The following is a 17,203-nucleotide window of genomic DNA, read 5'->3' as shown; positions in this document are numbered from 1 at the left end:
TAGGTAATCAGGGTGCGGTATGGCAGGGCTCTCTGTGTCTCTCTCACACATCTGAGAGCAAAGTGGCTAGCGTCCAGGGAAGGAGGGCGGGAGCTGGAAAAGGAGGGCCCTATTCCATCTCGGACAGCCAGGGCACTCTCCACCCCCAGAGATGTTTCACAAATATTAAGAGGAATAATGGATAAGGATATTGATGACTCACAAGAAGCAGCATATTTTAAACAATATAGCAGATTTTACACAAAGAGTAAAGTTTTGATACAGAGTGCAGCTTATATGGGGATGAGAGTCAGAGGGAGACAGAAACAATATCAGTTTCTTCCATCTCCTTAAGATTTCCTCAGCTACAGACGTTGCCATGCTGCATCTGATGGGATTCACTGGCTGCAGATGAAAGCCCATTACCTGTATTCAGTGCATTACAATGTAATCTGATGAAACAAAATATGAAACCCATTCAAGCCTGCAATACTGTAATGCTGAAAAGATGTTTCACATCATGCACACACTTCAGTGTGTGGACACGAAAATGATGGGATACTACACATGATACATTTAGTTAGGTAAACGGAAAATTCAAAAGGTCATTGTTAACCTACTGGTTTCTCCCCCTCCTCCCATGACAAGTCCCACTGTCACCATGCAACATCACCTCTTCATGTTCCTCCACCACTGGTGCGGCTGCCTCAGTCACAGGACCCTTCTTCACCACGGCCTTGGGCTCAGTTTTGGCCACTGTCTTGGGCTCTGCTTTCCGTTCAGGCTTGCCTTCGGCTGCAGCCTGCGTTTTCAATTCAGCTTTGGATTCTTGCGGCGGCTGTTGCTTGGGCTCCGGCTTAGGTTCAGCTCTCGATGTTTTTTTCTCTTCGTGAGCTGGTTCCTGCTGGACCACAGGTGTAACTGCTCTCTTTTGGGGCTCGAATTTATGCTCAACTTCCTTCACATCTGCTTTGGGCTCCGAGGAACTTGGCTGGGGAGGTGATTTGGAAACGGGGGACGATTCTTCCTCATCGTCCACCGGGGGTGTCACCGGGGAGGTCCTCACAGCATAACTGTGATAGCCTTGAAATAATGCAACGTCGCCTCCCTGTTGTAGCTTCTGAAGGGGTTTGATCTCCATCTGGTCAGCCAAAGTCCTCCCGTGGCTATGCCTACTGGCGCCACGGGATGGAGGTCTGGTGTTGCCTCCTGCCTTCTCCCCTGGTGCCAAAAGTGCATTCGAAGGGGTGTTGGGCCTATTTCCTGTACGACCCCCTTCCTTGCTGGGATCTCCATTCCAGCTCCCAGGGCCAACTAAACCCTCTTTCTGGGAATTCTGCTTGGCACGCTTTGCCTCAGGTGGTGTTCCAGGAGGAGACGGGGTCCGAGCAGTACTCTCCTTGGGCTTGGCAGACTCCTGCTCATCCACTTGAGGACTTTCTGGAGGTGATGGCAGCGGAGGCTCTTCAATGGGTGGTGTCTCTTCAGCATTCTCTATGTTTTCTTCATTCTCCATTAGTTCTTGGAGGAGCCTTCGCTTCAAGTACTCAGGGCCTAGGGAGGAAAATAAGAGATATTAAAGTCTCACGCAAATAGCGTCAGACTGGTATAGCAGTTTGAGTGTTGGACTAGGGTCTGGGAGACCCAATTTCAGATCCCCACTCTGCAATGGAAGCTTCCTGGGTGACCTTGGGGTAGTCATATACTGTCGCTATGGTCTACCTCACAGGATTGTTGTGAAGAAAAATGGAAGTGAGGAGAAAAATGTAAGCTGCTTCTCATTCCCAAGGTGAAGAAAAGCAGGGTATGAATGAATGGACGAAATAAATAAATAAATAAATAAATAGTTGGCTAATTTATCTGACAGCTTGGCAAATCACTTTGCCAGTCATAATTCCATGAAAATGGCCAAAGACTATTCTTTTGGACTGCTGTACATCTGATACAGATAAGAAAACAGAAATTCCCATTTAGAAATGAGATAATATATCCTAGAAGGGGAGGAGGATAAATAGCTCTTCCCCAGTTTGTTTCTGTCTGCCTTACCGCATATGTGCAAGAACCAACGTGGGGCAGTTATGAGACAAGGACACCCCGAGTCAAGTCTTTACTTGGGCCAGTCATACTCTTTCAGCCTAACCTACCTCACAGGTTTGTTGTGAGGAATAAGCAAAAGAGAGGAGAAATGTGTAGATTCCTTGGGGCCCCACTGGGAGAAAAGCACAGTACAAATGAATTAAATAAATAATAAATCTATCAGTAACGAACAATCAATAGACATGGTTATCAGTCTTCAGGAGGAGCTTGGAGTTTGCTTGGAATTACAAACTGTTTCCACAGATGAGTTCCCTTGGAGGAAATGGCATCTTCTGAAGATGGATGCTTTGACGTGACATACCTGTTGAGCTTGCTCCCCTTATGAGAGCTAAGGTGTTCTGAATAGCAGAACTAACTGTACAACCGCTTATTCAGAGAACCAATAGTCTGCGTATTATTTGTTGCCAATTCTGATTGCTTAATAGTTAGCAACACTTTTGCGGTTGTCTAGCAAAGGGCACTAAAAGCTACACAAATTTTTTTTGGGAGGGGGGGGAGTGGTGGTAATCACCCTAATATATTTAATTCTAGATTTCAGATTTTTCTGCAAATCTGGGGTTTTTCTCAGGTTTGTAGATAGATCTGTCTTGTCTGTCTTGTCCCCCAATCTTTGGATTTAAGTATCCACATAGAAATGTTGATATTATAAGGCTGCTTGATTTAAGAAACTTTCTGTATTAGAACCAATTAGTCTCCCAGCAGCATCAAGGTGCAGTCTTGAGACCTCCGATAATAGCTATAAGTCTTTTTTTTATAATTTTATTATTTATTATTATATAAAGCATTTACAGAAAAATTAAGAAAAAAAGCGACCAGCTGATATGGTTTGCCATCTCTTTTAACATACATATTCAGTTCCCATCACATATTATTCCTAATCTAGAAGTTTTTACCATTTTTCTTAGCCAAGTGATTGTTAATACATATGAGAATATGATCTGCTATAAGAATAGCTATAAGTCTTTGACAACATGTCTGTATAAAAATGTAAGGGCACTAGGAAAAGAATGGTTGAAAAAAATAGTGCAGAAGCTTGGGTCTGGTGTTAGAAGAGATGTCAGGTTCTGTGCACTGCCCGGTAATAAGGTCACCTGGGGCACACAAGTCCCATTGAAATCACTGGAAAAGTTGACCTGTCTCTGTTAAAGAAGGTGACTTCTGGATTCAGGTTTCATTCTGTCCTTATCTGACTGGGTTGTGTCATCGTCTCCTAGCAGCACAGCCCGGGGCTACATTATTGTTTACATAGTAGTAAATCTTAACCTGGAGCAAAAGTGACACAGTCATGTCACATCTCTTCTGACCCCCTCTCCCAAAGCTGATTATGAACTGGAAACATGGGCATTTTCCAGATTGCCTTAATGTTCTACTTTCACTCCCCGAGGTTATGGGGTGGGGAGGGGGGTCTTGCATCCAGACAACTTCTTTAACATCCCCATGTTATCCTGGTCTTTCCTCGTGCCACTCCCCCTTTCCTAAGTCAGTTTATTCCATATTTTTCCCAATTGTGGAATGAATTCACCGTAATAGCCTCTCGCTTGGAATCTGAACATCCCCCCCCCCCACTTCATGGACTGCCACCCCAAACCTGTACAATTTACATGCCAGAGCTGAAATGTTTCAGAGCTATAGGGCACCTAGGAAGCTGGACACCACCAACCAATCACTGCCCATTTAATTTCTCTGTAGCCTGATCTAGGCCCATGAGCCTCTTGTGGCGCAGAGTGGTAAGGTAGCCGCCTGAAAGCTTTGCCCATGAGGTTGGGAGTTCAGTCCCAGCAGCCGGCTCAAGGTTGACTCAGCCTTCCATCCTTCCAAGGTCGGTAAAATGAGTACCCAGCTTGCTGGGGGGTAAACGGTAATGACTGGGGAAGGCACTGGCAAACCACCCCGTATTGAGTCTGCCATGAAAACGCTAGAGGGCGTCACCCCAAGGGTCAGACATGACTCGGTGCTTGCACAGGGGATACCTTTACCTTTACCTTTAGCCTGATCTATCTTATGCACGCATTGGTAGCAGCGATTTCAAGGTGTTCTATCAAGGTGGACTATCTCATGTCAAAGGCCTAAAGACCTTCCCCACCCCCCCACCCCGGAAGCATGAATTAATAGTGTTTGACCAAAGGCATATCCAGAGGGGTGCACATATGTTTGTGCATATAATGTAGAGCTTCTCTTGGGATAGCAGCTACCACTCCATGCAAAGTTGATGGCTCAGCAGAGCGAAGCAAGGAGGGGGCTTTCATGGAGCCTCTCCCCCAAGAAAAGGCACAAGTGCTGGAAACGGGGTGGGGGGTCACTCTGGAAGCACTGCTCTCCAGGCATGCTAACTCAAACGTAAGCCCTAACTTGGATGGTGTGCTTATACAAATGAACTGTTCTGGGTGTCATATACGCCGGGGGTCATCAACCCCCGGGCTGCGAAGGCCACAGTACCATGCCAGTGACGCAAATGTGCATGCGCGCAGTTGCCGTGCATGTGAGTTGGCCACCTGGTGGCAAAAACGTGCATGCGCGTTTGCGCGCAGCTGCCGTGCGTGTGTGCGGCACCCGGGCTGTCGGCTCTCCCCTCACCCCTGGAGGTGGTCCCTGACCTCAGAAAGGTTGGGGACCGCTGATATACGCTAAGTATACTACTTGAGCTGTGTACCAGATGCAAATCAAGTAACAGAATTCAAAATGTTGAGGGGAGGCAATCAGAGAGACTATTCAAATGTGGGAAAAGAGGCAACCAATAATAAGAAGAGTTGGTTCTTATGTGCTGCTTTTCTCTACCCAAAGAAGTTTCAGAGTGGCTTATAATTCCCTTCCCTTTCCCCTCCCTACAACGTGAGGCCTTAATTAGTTATAATGTAGGAAATGCCTAGACTTGGTTTACGCAGCACATTTTCAAACGCCACATGTTTGAATGACGTTAAATCTAAGATGATAATGATAATGATGCCTTAATTGACATAGGACAAGCGAGAGACTGATACAACCAAAGTGAATAAAAATTTGATTTAACATATCTTGGATCCATTGAAAATCCAGCCACGCACAGTGTGGTCTCAGCAGAATGATCGTTTAGCAGAAATTGAAGTGTAATCTTTAATTTAAAATTGCAGATTCTAAGCAGCAAATCCAGTCTGACATATGCAAATGTAGAGTCTATACAGGCTGCACGGAGAATTACACACTGGAAAGATTTATGGCAGAAACCCTTCTCTGCCTCAAAACCTACCCCTCTGTAATTGCCCCTTAATTAATTTATTTTATCTATAATTTAATTTATACCCCGCCCCAATCAAATAAGTCGTCCTGAGCTGTCTTACAACAATAAAACATAAAGCCCATAAAACATTAAAATACAATCCCATAAAATAGAATTATCAGAGCAAGAAATCCACAGATGGCAGCAAAAAAAAAAAAAAAACTCCACGGTTACTCTCCAACCAATCAATCAGTGGTTCATTTATACCTTGACTTTCCCCCCAGTAGCAACTCAAGTGGCTTTTATCATTCTCCTCTCTGCCATGTTTTCCTCACAACAACCCTGTGAGGTAGGTCAGGCTGAGAGATTGTGATTGGGTCAAGGTCCCCCAGCAAGGTTCCATGGCATGAGTGGGGATTCAAACAGTCTTCCAAATTCTAGTCTGACATTCTTATTTCCTTACTAGCTTCAAAGCCCGTTCCTAAGAACGGGCTCAGAAAGGGTCCCCTCCCCTGGCCCCTGGCCAGGCAGCTTAGGGTGGCTTTGGGCCGCAGCTCACAGCCAAATCAAGTGGGGCGAGCAGGGGCTGGGCAGCTTGTTAGCAGGGCCGAGCCAGAGCTCCTTAGCAGGCAGTCAGCAGGCTGGGAGGCCCTCGTGAGCAGGCCCAGCCTAGCAGGCCAAGAGGCCCTTGTTAGCAAGGCCTCCACCACAACCCTTTGCCCAGGGCCCTCTCACCTGCTGCTGGCTCCAGGCACTGAGGCGTCTGAGAGCAAAGAGGCTAGAGTCCAGGGCCGGAGGGCAGGAGCCACAGGGGCAGGGCCAATGAGGACAAAGCTGGCTGCATCCTGATTGGCCCTATTCTAACGTGGACAGCCAGATACGTCCCACCCCCTAGGCTGTTTCAGAATTATATAGAGTAACAATGATGGATGATGGATAAGGATGAGACATCTGAAGAAGCAGATGATGGAATAAATGTTGTTAGTCTTTAAGGCAGGGATTCCCAACCAGGGTCCACAGCCGGTTCAGAAGGGGTCCACAGCATTTCCCCTCCTGCCTTAATGGGCCCGCTACAAGCTAGGGAACCAGCCACTTCCACTGCCCCCCCTTCTGAGAGTAAGTTCTCTTGGGGCTTACACACCTGGGAGGGGGCAGAGCCTGCATGCCTACTCCCACTTACACCCCATCCTGACTATCCCTCCCTCAGTCCTCCTCGAGTCTGCTTGTTAACATGGTGGGTGATCTCACTTTCCAATCTCTAGGCGAGGCTTTGAAATCTCCAGGAATTACAATGGATCTCTAGGATCTCCTGGAACAAATGTTTCTTTGGGATTCTATGGTGTTATACGCTGCTGAGGCCCTTCTCTTCCCATAACCGTGTCCTCCCCAAGGACCCACCCCCCAGATCTCCAGGAATTTCCCAACCCCTCTACTATGCATCTTCTTCTGCCACTATCATTTTGGATGCTATCCTGTTAATTATCCCAGCTAATGATAAGCATCCTGTGAGAGAGGTGCTGGCATCACACATGACATGAAATGACATCAGTCTAGGAATTGCTGTAAACTCTATGGCTTTACCACAGAGTTTCCAGGAATTCGTACACTGATATGACATCACACTAGTGATTTCTTTTCTCCTGCCGACTGAAGGAGCAATTCCTGTAACATTTCTAGCTGTAATCAAACTTTTCTCCAATTGGGAATTAGCCCAAGTCCCCTGCCGCTACCATTTGCCTTTTAAAATGTTAGGAAGAAACTTTTTCTTACAGTTATGCCTTAATTAAATGCAAGATAGGTTTATAATGCAATGGCCTGGAAAACTGAAGTTATTACACATACTAGAATTCATACACAAATCCCTGAGTCACTCAACTGTATAAATGGCTTCTTTCTCATACGGTTGAATATATACTTTAAACGCCCTGTAATTATCCCTACTGGAAGATTGTAACTGCCCTGAGCAATCTAGTGCTGGATTTGAGTCCCCTTTTCTTGTGAGAGCTACAGAAAACAGCTCCTGACACGTGTAAAAGTCGATCTTGGAGGATATTTCGGAAAAATCTTGTCCCATTAATAATGAATTCTAAAATTCTAAGCAGCAAACCGAGTCTGACGTAGGGAACAGATAAAGTCACATTGCTTTTGTGGCTTGGTTTCCTATTATGATGACTACAGAAAGCTGCTTCTACTGATAGTTCAGCAAAGGATAATTTTAACTAGTGAATGAATTCAAGAAAACCATTAAGCTGCCTTCCCATCCCTGTCGAGACACTCCAGGAATGAGAAAGGGAGTGTTCATCAAGTCCATTAGAGGCTGTGAATTTCGGCCATGTGACACCTACTGCTGCTTGTAATCCTGAAAGATTTTGCTGAATCTGAAAATAATCTTTTCTAGCAGACAGATATATCTAGGATAGACAGCTCTGTGCAGGGAGAGGCTGCTGAGAGCCAATTAATGGGATCAATAAAACCAAATGATAATCCTCCCCCCTGCCCAGGGACCAATATTACAGATATGGAGGAGTTGTACATTTAAAAGCTCACCTGTGAAGATAAACCACCCTGTATAATGAAACTATCATGTCAAGGTTCAGCATAGACACAGGCTGTTGCAGATTTGCTCTTAAAATTGATGTCCTCTTAGTTACATACCAGAAGTGGAGACATTACAATTTTAAGAGCAAAGGTGTGTGTGTGTGGGGGGGGGGGGATGCATGGATAAAAGTTGTTAGACCCTCTCCTCACTCACCATATCTACCCTGTGCCCTAGTTAATGGTTACACAGGTTTTGTTCTCAGTGTGTTTGACATTCGAACTTACTTAGTTGGACTGTGATGATTGCCGGGATTGTACAATTCAGCATCAAACAACCTTAATGCCTGATAGTTTGCATCCCCTCCCCCCGCCAAAAAAAAGAAAACAAACCTGCACAGGTGCAAAAATGCTGCTAATCCAAACAAGTCTGCTCTGTACCAAAGGGTAGGATGCTTTTTTTTTTTTTTTTCAAAACATCACTTCTATTTGTGATTGATTCTGACTGATTTAACTGTCTTGTTAAAATAACTACTTGCCAACAGGAGCAATGGCAATGGGGGTGGGGGGAGAAGAACTCACGCAGGTTCTGTGACAATGCATATACAAAAATCCAGTTGCACTGTACTGAGCTATTAGAACAAGTAGGGAAAAGCAACGTGGTGACTAGCAATATATAAGCTGACAAGGACCGTTTACGCACTGGAGGTTTCATGCTGGGCTGCAGGCTGGAGTTTTAGTCATGGCAGGTTGCCCCACCTCTTCCTGCACCCACACGGGGGAGCATTGGGCCCGGTGCACCTCATCCGCCCCTGATTTGTGCTCCTGCATGGGAGCTGGGGCAGTGAAGTTCCCAGTGCGCAAACGGTCTAGGAGACAAACCCAAAAAAATCTGGTTCGTGCCTGGCAATCACCACATGAGCTGAACCAATGGATGGTGAGGCAACCGTATTCACAATTTGACTTTCCTTCCAGCTGGGTTCTGCTATCATAAGGAAGCCCATCTGGAAGAAAAGCACATGTGAGGGAATGAGCCACATATAGCAGAGCATTCAGAATCCCTCTTTTCATAGGATCATAGAGTTGGAAGGGACCTCCAGGGTCATCTAATCCAATCCCCTGCACAATGCAGGAATTTACAATTACCTGTCTACCCACAGTGACCCCAATTTCATGCCCAAGTGATCTCCTCAGCACCAAAAATCTCCACAATCCAGCCTGCCCTGGAGGAAATTCACCTACCACCCCACAGTGGCAACCAGCAATTCCCTGGGTATGCAAGGAAGTTCCACAAGAGAAAAACACTGGCACATCCCTTCCTGCCCACTATCTGTCCGTTTATAAAATCAGCATTTCTGTAAGATGACTATCTTTTGTTCTTCAGTCAGATCACAGACCTCATCCCCCCCCCCCCCCTTCTATGAGAATGGGACAGATTTTAGTCTAGCTGTGTCTGCTGTCCTACGGGGAGATTTCAAGCGTGCAATTTGCCATCTACATCCACAGGGCAGTCTACACAAAGCTTAATGATTCATTCTGCTGATTGTATTAACTGATTCTCAGGAAGGGGATACTATCAAGGTCACAGGTGGTAGAGATGTATCCTCTCTCTGCATCATTTTAAATATCCCGTGAATAGTCCCTTTGCTCAGCTGAAGAGAGGGCAACATTTCAATTAAGGAAATGATGCCGGGGAGGTTGACCTGACTCACATCTTTGCTTAGGGACCATACCCAGATACTCTGCATTATATGTAGCTGGGTCTTTAGGGACCATACCCAGATACTCTGCATTATATGTAGCTGGGTCTTTCTTCTGGGCCAAGAGTTTTTTTCCCTCCCAAATGTGTTTCTTTCCCTCTCAAATGAAATTCTGTGCCTAGCCTATAAAGAAAATGACAAACATTATGCAAGATAGCAGATGCACTCCTTATATGGGGTGTTCATGCAATGATCTTTGCAGGAGCCTTATCAGGGTTACATTTTGCTCTTTTTGGCTATCCCTTTTTCAGTAGTTTGATCTGCAGTAATTAAAGGTAAAGGTATCCCCTGTGCAAGCACTGGGTCATGTCTGACCCTTGGGGTGACGCCCTCTAGCGTTTTCATGGCAGACTCAATACGGGGGGGGGGGGGTTGCCAGTGCCTTCCCCAATCATTACCGTTTACCCCCCAGCAAGCTGGGTACTCATTTTACCGACCTCGGAAGGATGGAAGGCTGAGTCAACCTTGAGCCGGCTGCTGGGATCGAACTCCCAACCTCATGGGCAGACAGCTTCAGAGAGCATGTCGCTGCCTTACCACTCTGTGCCACGAGAGGCTCTTCTGCAGCAATTAGAAGGTGATAATAGTTAACCCCTTGCCAGGAGAAGTGTTGCTCTGTTGCATATCAAACTTCTGTTTAAAGGGACAGCAGCAGGCTAGGGTGTTTTATTCAGCTGGTTGGAAGCCCGTGCAGGTGATCCCCACAGCGTGTCCCCCTCCCCCCCAAAAATGGGGGGGACAAGGATAGATATGACCAGTTACAGAGAATACAGCACGTGCATACAATGCATATATACTATTTCTGCAATGCGTAAAGCAATTTTAGGGTTGGGATTCTATACATGTTAATTGGAGGTGCTGAACTCAATGCTTGCATAAAGATATGTGGAACGCAAGCCCGCTTGCTCAATATGAAAGACAAAAACTATGGGTTTGATGCTGCTATGGGTTCTGTACAATTCTGTACCAAGAGGCCAAGGAAGAAGATGGCCATGGAATTTATTTTAGCCAGCCTACCCTGCCTGCAGGCTCCTGTCAATCATAAAAAGACCCATTCAGGGCCATTTATTTCTGGCTGCAACAAGACTATTTGGAAGCTATTTGGCCAGTTGCTCAGACACCTCAAAATAGCACGGAGCAGACTAACTAGTCGTGGTCTCAGTTCTGACAATGTCTTCCTCACTCAAATGTGCACACACACAAATCAAGATATTGGTCTCGGGAGGGCGATTAAGAAATCTAATTAATAATAATATGAATATGGCTACATTTCCTTTTTTTTAACAGACTCCCCTGATTTTTTTATGAGAATTGGATCTTCTCATGAACCATGCTCGTCCGGTAAATGATACTTCTGAACTGCATTTTGGCATCTTAAACAGGCTGCGTTCGACAATGGTTTATGAAGGAACTGAACCAGAGTGACTCGGCAAAGATGTTGCCATCAAGCCACAGATTTTGAATGGGTCCAAGTGGCATATGGACAACCACCTAAGCTACCATATGCCATGGTGACAGCTTACCACCTTGGGCTTCCATTTATCCACAGCTGGTGGATGGAGTTCCAATGGAACTCCCCCTCCCACTGACACTAGCACCAAACAAAAGATTTGGGAGCTCGGGCAGCGAAGTTCCCAGTGTGGAAATGTTCAGTGACATCATTTCTGCGGGTAGGATGCTTTGGTATACATCACATGTATGCAAATTCAGCAGCGCTGCAACATTATAATCACAAAGGGTGCTTTTGATATAATGCTTCGCGCTTGCAAATTGCCTTGCTAAAGGGGTCACCCAACTGGCTAAATATGAAGACAGGACCTAGAGATTCTGTTTCCTGAGAACCTTCCTGTAGGCAACCTCTAAGAGAAAGATTTCTAAGAACTATCTAGGAAACAATTCAGTCCATGTGTAATACTCTTGATATGAAAACATCTATCCAGTAACTTTAAAGAGGCCGTCTGTAAGCATCAAAGGTACAATTCAAATATACACGGCCTAATTTCCCAAGTTGCTGGTGCACGTGTGCATAAATTTCGCAGCTACATCGACTGAGCCAATTGTATGGACCTTTCCCACGTGTTTTTTATGCCTGCCTAATGTTCTGGGGCACAAGAGCCAAGTCATCTTGACAGATGCCATAAAATCAAAATATATGAAAAATTTAACAATTCAGATACATTGGAACTCAGGTACATTGGAAATTTTATTTTTCTGTCTTTTGTAGTCTAAACATAGCTTGGCATGCACAAGGCAATTGTGAAGACATGAATGACAGCTGGTACTCTCCTGCCAAGATCACAGGACCTTCCAGCTATTGTTAACTGCAAGTGTCACACACTGGCAGCCCAATACCCCAGTGATGTTGTGACACTTCCTGGCTTAAAGGCAACAACAACAAAGCAGAGACATTTTACAAAAGGATGTCCACCTGAGCGAGACCGACTTGAACAGAAGGAATCTGCACAGCTGTTTCCTTAAATATTCCCTGGCATATCTTTGTGTATGTCTGGCTTGGATTAGTGCAGGTTGATACCTTTCCTTTGTCTTCTTTCATTAGTAGCTCATTTTAAACTGTGGTTATCTAATGGTGCGGTATTATCTTTAGAGGTCAATCAGGCACTGAGACTGAATGGGTATTAACAACACTTAAAACATTTATATAGTACTTTCAGTTTTCACATGATCTTACAAGAAAGCCATACCTGTTATCCCTTCATTTATTTATATATTTCAATCAGCCTTTTTCAACCTTTTGATAATAGAGGAGCCCTGAAATAATTTTTCAGTCTTTGAGGAGCCCTGGAAGTGATGTCAGCTGGCCACACCTCCCTGCCACATACCCCGGAAATGGCATGTCACCGGAAGAGACATCAGCACCTGCGTTAACAGGAGGACTGATGGGGGGAGAAGCAAAAGGCAGTTTAAGGCAGGAGTAGACTTGCAGGCTCCATCCTCTCCCAGGCACAGAAACCATGAGAGAACTCACATATAAAATTCCCATAAAACCCCACAAATCTAAAACATACTGAGATGGCAAGAGTCCTCCTACCTCCTGCAGTCAGCTAACAAAGGTACATTAGATCAGTGGTCCCCAACCTTTTTATCACTGGGGACTGGTCAATGCTTGATAATTTTACTGAGGCCGGGGGGGGGGGTAGTCTTTTGCAGAGGCATGTCGCCACTGGCACATGAGCCCCTGCTCTGCTTGCTTTCCCCCCGGCACCCCTGACTTCCCGCCATCCGCTAGGGGCGGTGCCAGCAGCAGCTATGCAATGCCCCGCTGAGGAGGAGCCCCAGCCATGGCGGCCGCTGGAGAGCACCAAAGGTGAGCTGGCAGCGGAGTGGCAGGGTAGCCCCTGGGGCAGCAGCCGGGGAGGAGGATGAGGAACCACGGCCCGGTACCAACTTATCCACGAACCGGTCCCAGTCTCCGGACTGGGGGTTGGGGACCGCTGCACTAGATATTATAGCGAGACCTGAGGGGGGCCCACTGATCTTGCTAACCCAGCCTCAACCAACAACCTTTATACAGTAAAAGTTTAACCAAAGTTAAATTACTATCAGGAGCTAGGAAGAGTATACATACTATACCTATTCTTCCAGTCACTCCAATAATTATTTATTAGTTTCTGGGTTCCATAGGGCAGCCACCATGGGGTGGCAACTCCAAGGAACTAATTTCTATAAAGTGGGTTTCAGCTGTAATTAGGGATGTCAACCTCCAAGTGGTGCTTATTTCTCATGGAATAACAGCAAATCACCAGGCAACCAAGATCCACTCCCAGGGAGAATTGGCCAGGTAGATTCTAAGTCATTATACCCACTGAGGTCCCTCTCCTACCCAAACCCCACCCATCTAGGTCCAAGAAAATATGCATTATTCTATTCCTAAAGGCATTTTTATAAAGTTAGTAGGACTGTCATTTTAACGTTTCAGGAAATTTTAGGTAGCTTTCATTGCATTGCTTACTGGCATAGTTTACTGCATGAATTATGCCATTTTATTTCATTGTCATCTAGTTTTGTAATCCAGTTTTATTGCACACGTAATATATTTTATCTTATATTATTATATATACAGGGTTAGTGTTTGCATTTGTGTGACTCTCAAGAAAAGGCAGACTAAAACAAATGGACAGGTGGGCTTCCTACCATGCAAGTACATGCTTTGTATTTCCTTGTGATGACAAAAATATCTCCAGGTAGGAAGCAGAACGCTTACTGTAAGGATCTCTCATCCCTGCACGATGAGAACATATCCCAAAGTCCCTTTCAAAAGTGCAGGAGACTCTTCAGCTTCCCCTACCCCATTTACCTCTGCTGATCCCCACAACTAGTTATGCCTCAGCTTCCTGACCTGGGACCATTACAGACCCACCCTCCTAGGCTAAGCTTCTCAGAGCCTCGCATTTGACAAACAAGGTATATACAAAAAGCTTCAGAACATCTGACAAAACTGTCTAATCCCCTGTGGAGTTTAAGGAGCTGTGAACTGGCTCGCTCTCTTTGCACTCTAATGAACCCCCTTCTCTTGCCTCCTCTTCTTCTCTCCTTTTTGTTCACTTGACAAAGCAGATCCATATTTTGAAAAGTATTGCTTGGATTTCCATAGATAAGGTAAAGGCAAGATGGTGGCTGAGTGGGAAGTATGGTGACCTTGTACAGAGATGGCCGAGGACAATGACAAGAACCCTTGAACTTTGCTTCAAGTCTGAGGGTAGAAGGCAGGAGAATAATACTTTAAATTAAAGAAATAAAGAAGATGGCGGAAGGGATCTGTGCATTGCATAGGCTAATTTACATTCATAGGTGCAAATGTATATGTAGTACCAGTTTTGTATAGGGCCGTTGGCAGACCTCAACTCATTGTGGGACAGCTAGCCACTAAAACGTTTACAAAACGCTGCTTCAACAGGAAAAGAGATTTCAGTTAGTTTTACTGGACAGAACCAGGACATTTCAGAGGACAGTCAGAGAAAAGGACAGTATTCTGACAAAGAGGGCATTTTGCCATTTCTACCTGGAAGAAAAACTAAGTGATTATTGGAAATATATATACTTGAAAAAATAACGTAGCTTAAATCCAGGTTAGCATTTCACAGGCACTAAGATTTCTGCCCATGAAAAGCAGCTTTCCTGCCTCCTTTTTCCTGCAGCAGCCCGAAATATTCCCTGAAATCCTGTTCTGGGGAGGGGGTCCTTTGCCCCTCAGAAACAGGCTTTTGGAGGCATTTCATGCTATCATGGGAGAGACAGGCAATAAAGCAACATTCCATGGATGTCTGAGGAAGTGTACATGAACACGAAAGCTCACATCTGTTCCACTTAATATTTCTGGTAAGGCCTTGGAGGAGGAGTGTGTCTCATGGCTTAAGAGCCACTCAGCGCATAACACTCAGGGCGGATGTCCCGCCCCTGAGTGCCTCCTACTCCAAATGGCTAGCCTGTCTGTCCAGCGGCCAGCCAATCGCTTTCCATCTTCCACCCCTGACCAGGCCCTCCTCCTTCCACTTCCCTCCCAGGCTTGGAGGCTGCAGATCCCTGCTGTGGGAGAGCTGCCCCCTGCTGGTGAGTTCCATAACAGCTGCCTGCAGCCTTTCCAGGTCCTGGGGGGAGAAGGACACTGTCTCCAGAGTTCTTCCATCCCACCTACCCCAATCTAGCTCCCGTTGTATTCCTGAATGCAACGGGCTTGGCCCCTAGTCTAGAATAAAACTTTGTTGGTCATAAAGGTGCCACTGGACTCAAATTTTGTTCTGCTACTTCAAGCCACACCAAACTTCATGGATGGAAATCCTTGTGCCTTTTAATTATTTCCCTGATTCAAGCTACATTTTTTTTTTAAAGATGGTGGAGCCCTAGCTTGGGCAAAATATTTTTGGATCTTTTTGGAGATCTTAAGAAAGACAAGCCAGATGGACAATTTTTTTGCTTTATCTGGTTTAAGCTCACAACTTGAAAACTATTTGTATGTGCTGAAGCCTGTTTGAGACATCATTGGCACCAGGCGGTGCAGAAATGCATGTATTTACTCTGTTTTTACAATACAATACCTTTATTGGCATAAAGCAGGTTAGGAGGATATACAAAGATAGTCAAGATACATCGGACAGTTTAAGTTTAAAAACTGAGGACAGAAATTTAGCCATAATAAAAGTGACGTCGGCATCCTTATCACTCAGTAAAAATTGGCAAACTAAGTCTCTTGAATGGTTTCTCCATTTTGGTATAAGAGGTATGATATGCCTTCTCTGTTGAGTGAACAAGGGGCAATCCAGTATGATATGCTGGATGGTGTCAGGAGAACTTGATTCACAGGTGCATAGTCTGTTTTCGAAGGGGATCTTGGCAAATCTCCCTTGTAATACTTTAGATGGAAAGGCGTTAAGCCAAGCAAGCGAAAACGCTCTGCGATAGAAGGGATTTGCCAAGTTATGGAAATAAGCCAGCATTATCCCGTGCTTCACTTGGAGACCAAGCGCACGGGGAGAGCAAATTGCTGGAACAGTGGGATGGATTTTTTGGAATTCGTGATCAAGTAGCCTTTTGTTTGATTTGGCACATAATGGAAGGTTCATTCAGAGATAGGATGTAATCGTAATCAATGCCAATTTGTTGGAGTGTAGTCAGGATGGTAGTATTCTGTTTTTATTTTATCTTTTTTGCCATTCTTTGTGTTCATCTTTCTCCAGGGGAACTGTAGAAAGGTGAGAAGAGTGCTGAAGCAGGGCTGCATCTTTGCCCACATTTCTTGTTTTACAACCGAAATCCCGGCCTGGCTGTAGGGCATCAAAGTGGGCTGAGTTGCACACTAAGCTCCACCTGATGGGTCAACTCAAAGCGAGCCAAGTTTGGTCTCAGGAGTGGGTGGCCATGCGGGTGGACAGGGCAGGCACTGACCCCTCCTGTCCACCTGTGCCTACAGCCCTGCTGGGGATCATGGTGCTGCATCGACCAAAGCCATGTGAGATCTTGTTCCCTCTCTCACAGGAGTCCTCAAGCGCTGAAACACCTCTGCCCTCAGTGCTTTCAGTGCATGAAAAGACATGAGGGAGCAAGATCACCTAGCCCTGTTGCACCATGGGCCCAGTCAACATTGAGCCCTTGCAGCCTTTTAAATGGCTGAATTCATTCTGTAAATTGGCACTGATGTCAAACCCATGGGTGCCATAATATATACTTTGGCTCAGAAGCTATCATAAGGAAGCAAAGCAAGTGAGACGGAGTGAAAAAGCTGGTCTGGATCCACCTTAGTGTCTCAATGTGGATGAGGTTCAATAACTGGCTGAAAGTAGCCCGTTTCTTACCTGGCTGGTAGAAATCTGGAGACAGTTCTCTGGCCATTGACCGGGCTAAAGTGGATTCGTTGTTCGCTGCCAGTGCTGCTTGCTCAGCACCTTCAGACTTGGCTTTGGCGTGCGCAGTTCTGTAGAGAGAAAACCGTCATGGGACTGAGTATTTTCCAGATTCTACAAAGAATTCTTATTATTATGCCTCGGGGTGGTTCACAACATATTTCCGTACATACCATAAGGTAAAGGTAAAGGTATCCCCTGTGCAAGCACCAAGTCATGTCTGACCCTTAGGGTGACGCCCTCTAGCGTTTTCATGGCAGACTCAATACGGGGTGGCTTGCCAG

The 17,203-nt window shown here is 45.6% G+C and overlaps 1 protein-coding gene across 1 annotated transcript in view; it reads right to left on the bottom strand.

Moving 5' to 3' along the window:
- Nucleotides 1-17,203, bottom strand: part of JPH2 (junctophilin 2) — a 93,003-nt gene that overhangs the window by 14,151 nt on the left and 61,649 nt on the right. The window contains exons 3-4 of the mRNA XM_077335526.1: nt 16,872-16,990; nt 653-1,533 (exon numbers count right to left, since the gene is read on the bottom strand). Of these exons, the coding sequence (XP_077191641.1) occupies nt 653-1,533; nt 16,872-16,990 (1,000 nt within the window). The remainder of the gene's footprint in view (nt 1-652; nt 1,534-16,871; nt 16,991-17,203) is intronic.

The sequence above is a fragment of the Paroedura picta genome, chromosome 4, assembly GCF_049243985.1.
Source record: "Paroedura picta isolate Pp20150507F chromosome 4, Ppicta_v3.0, whole genome shotgun sequence".
Classification (NCBI taxonomy): Eukaryota; Metazoa; Chordata; class Lepidosauria; order Squamata; family Gekkonidae; genus Paroedura; species Paroedura picta.
The sequence above is the reverse complement of the archived record's forward strand: the minus strand, read 5'-3'. Positions and strand labels throughout refer to the sequence as shown.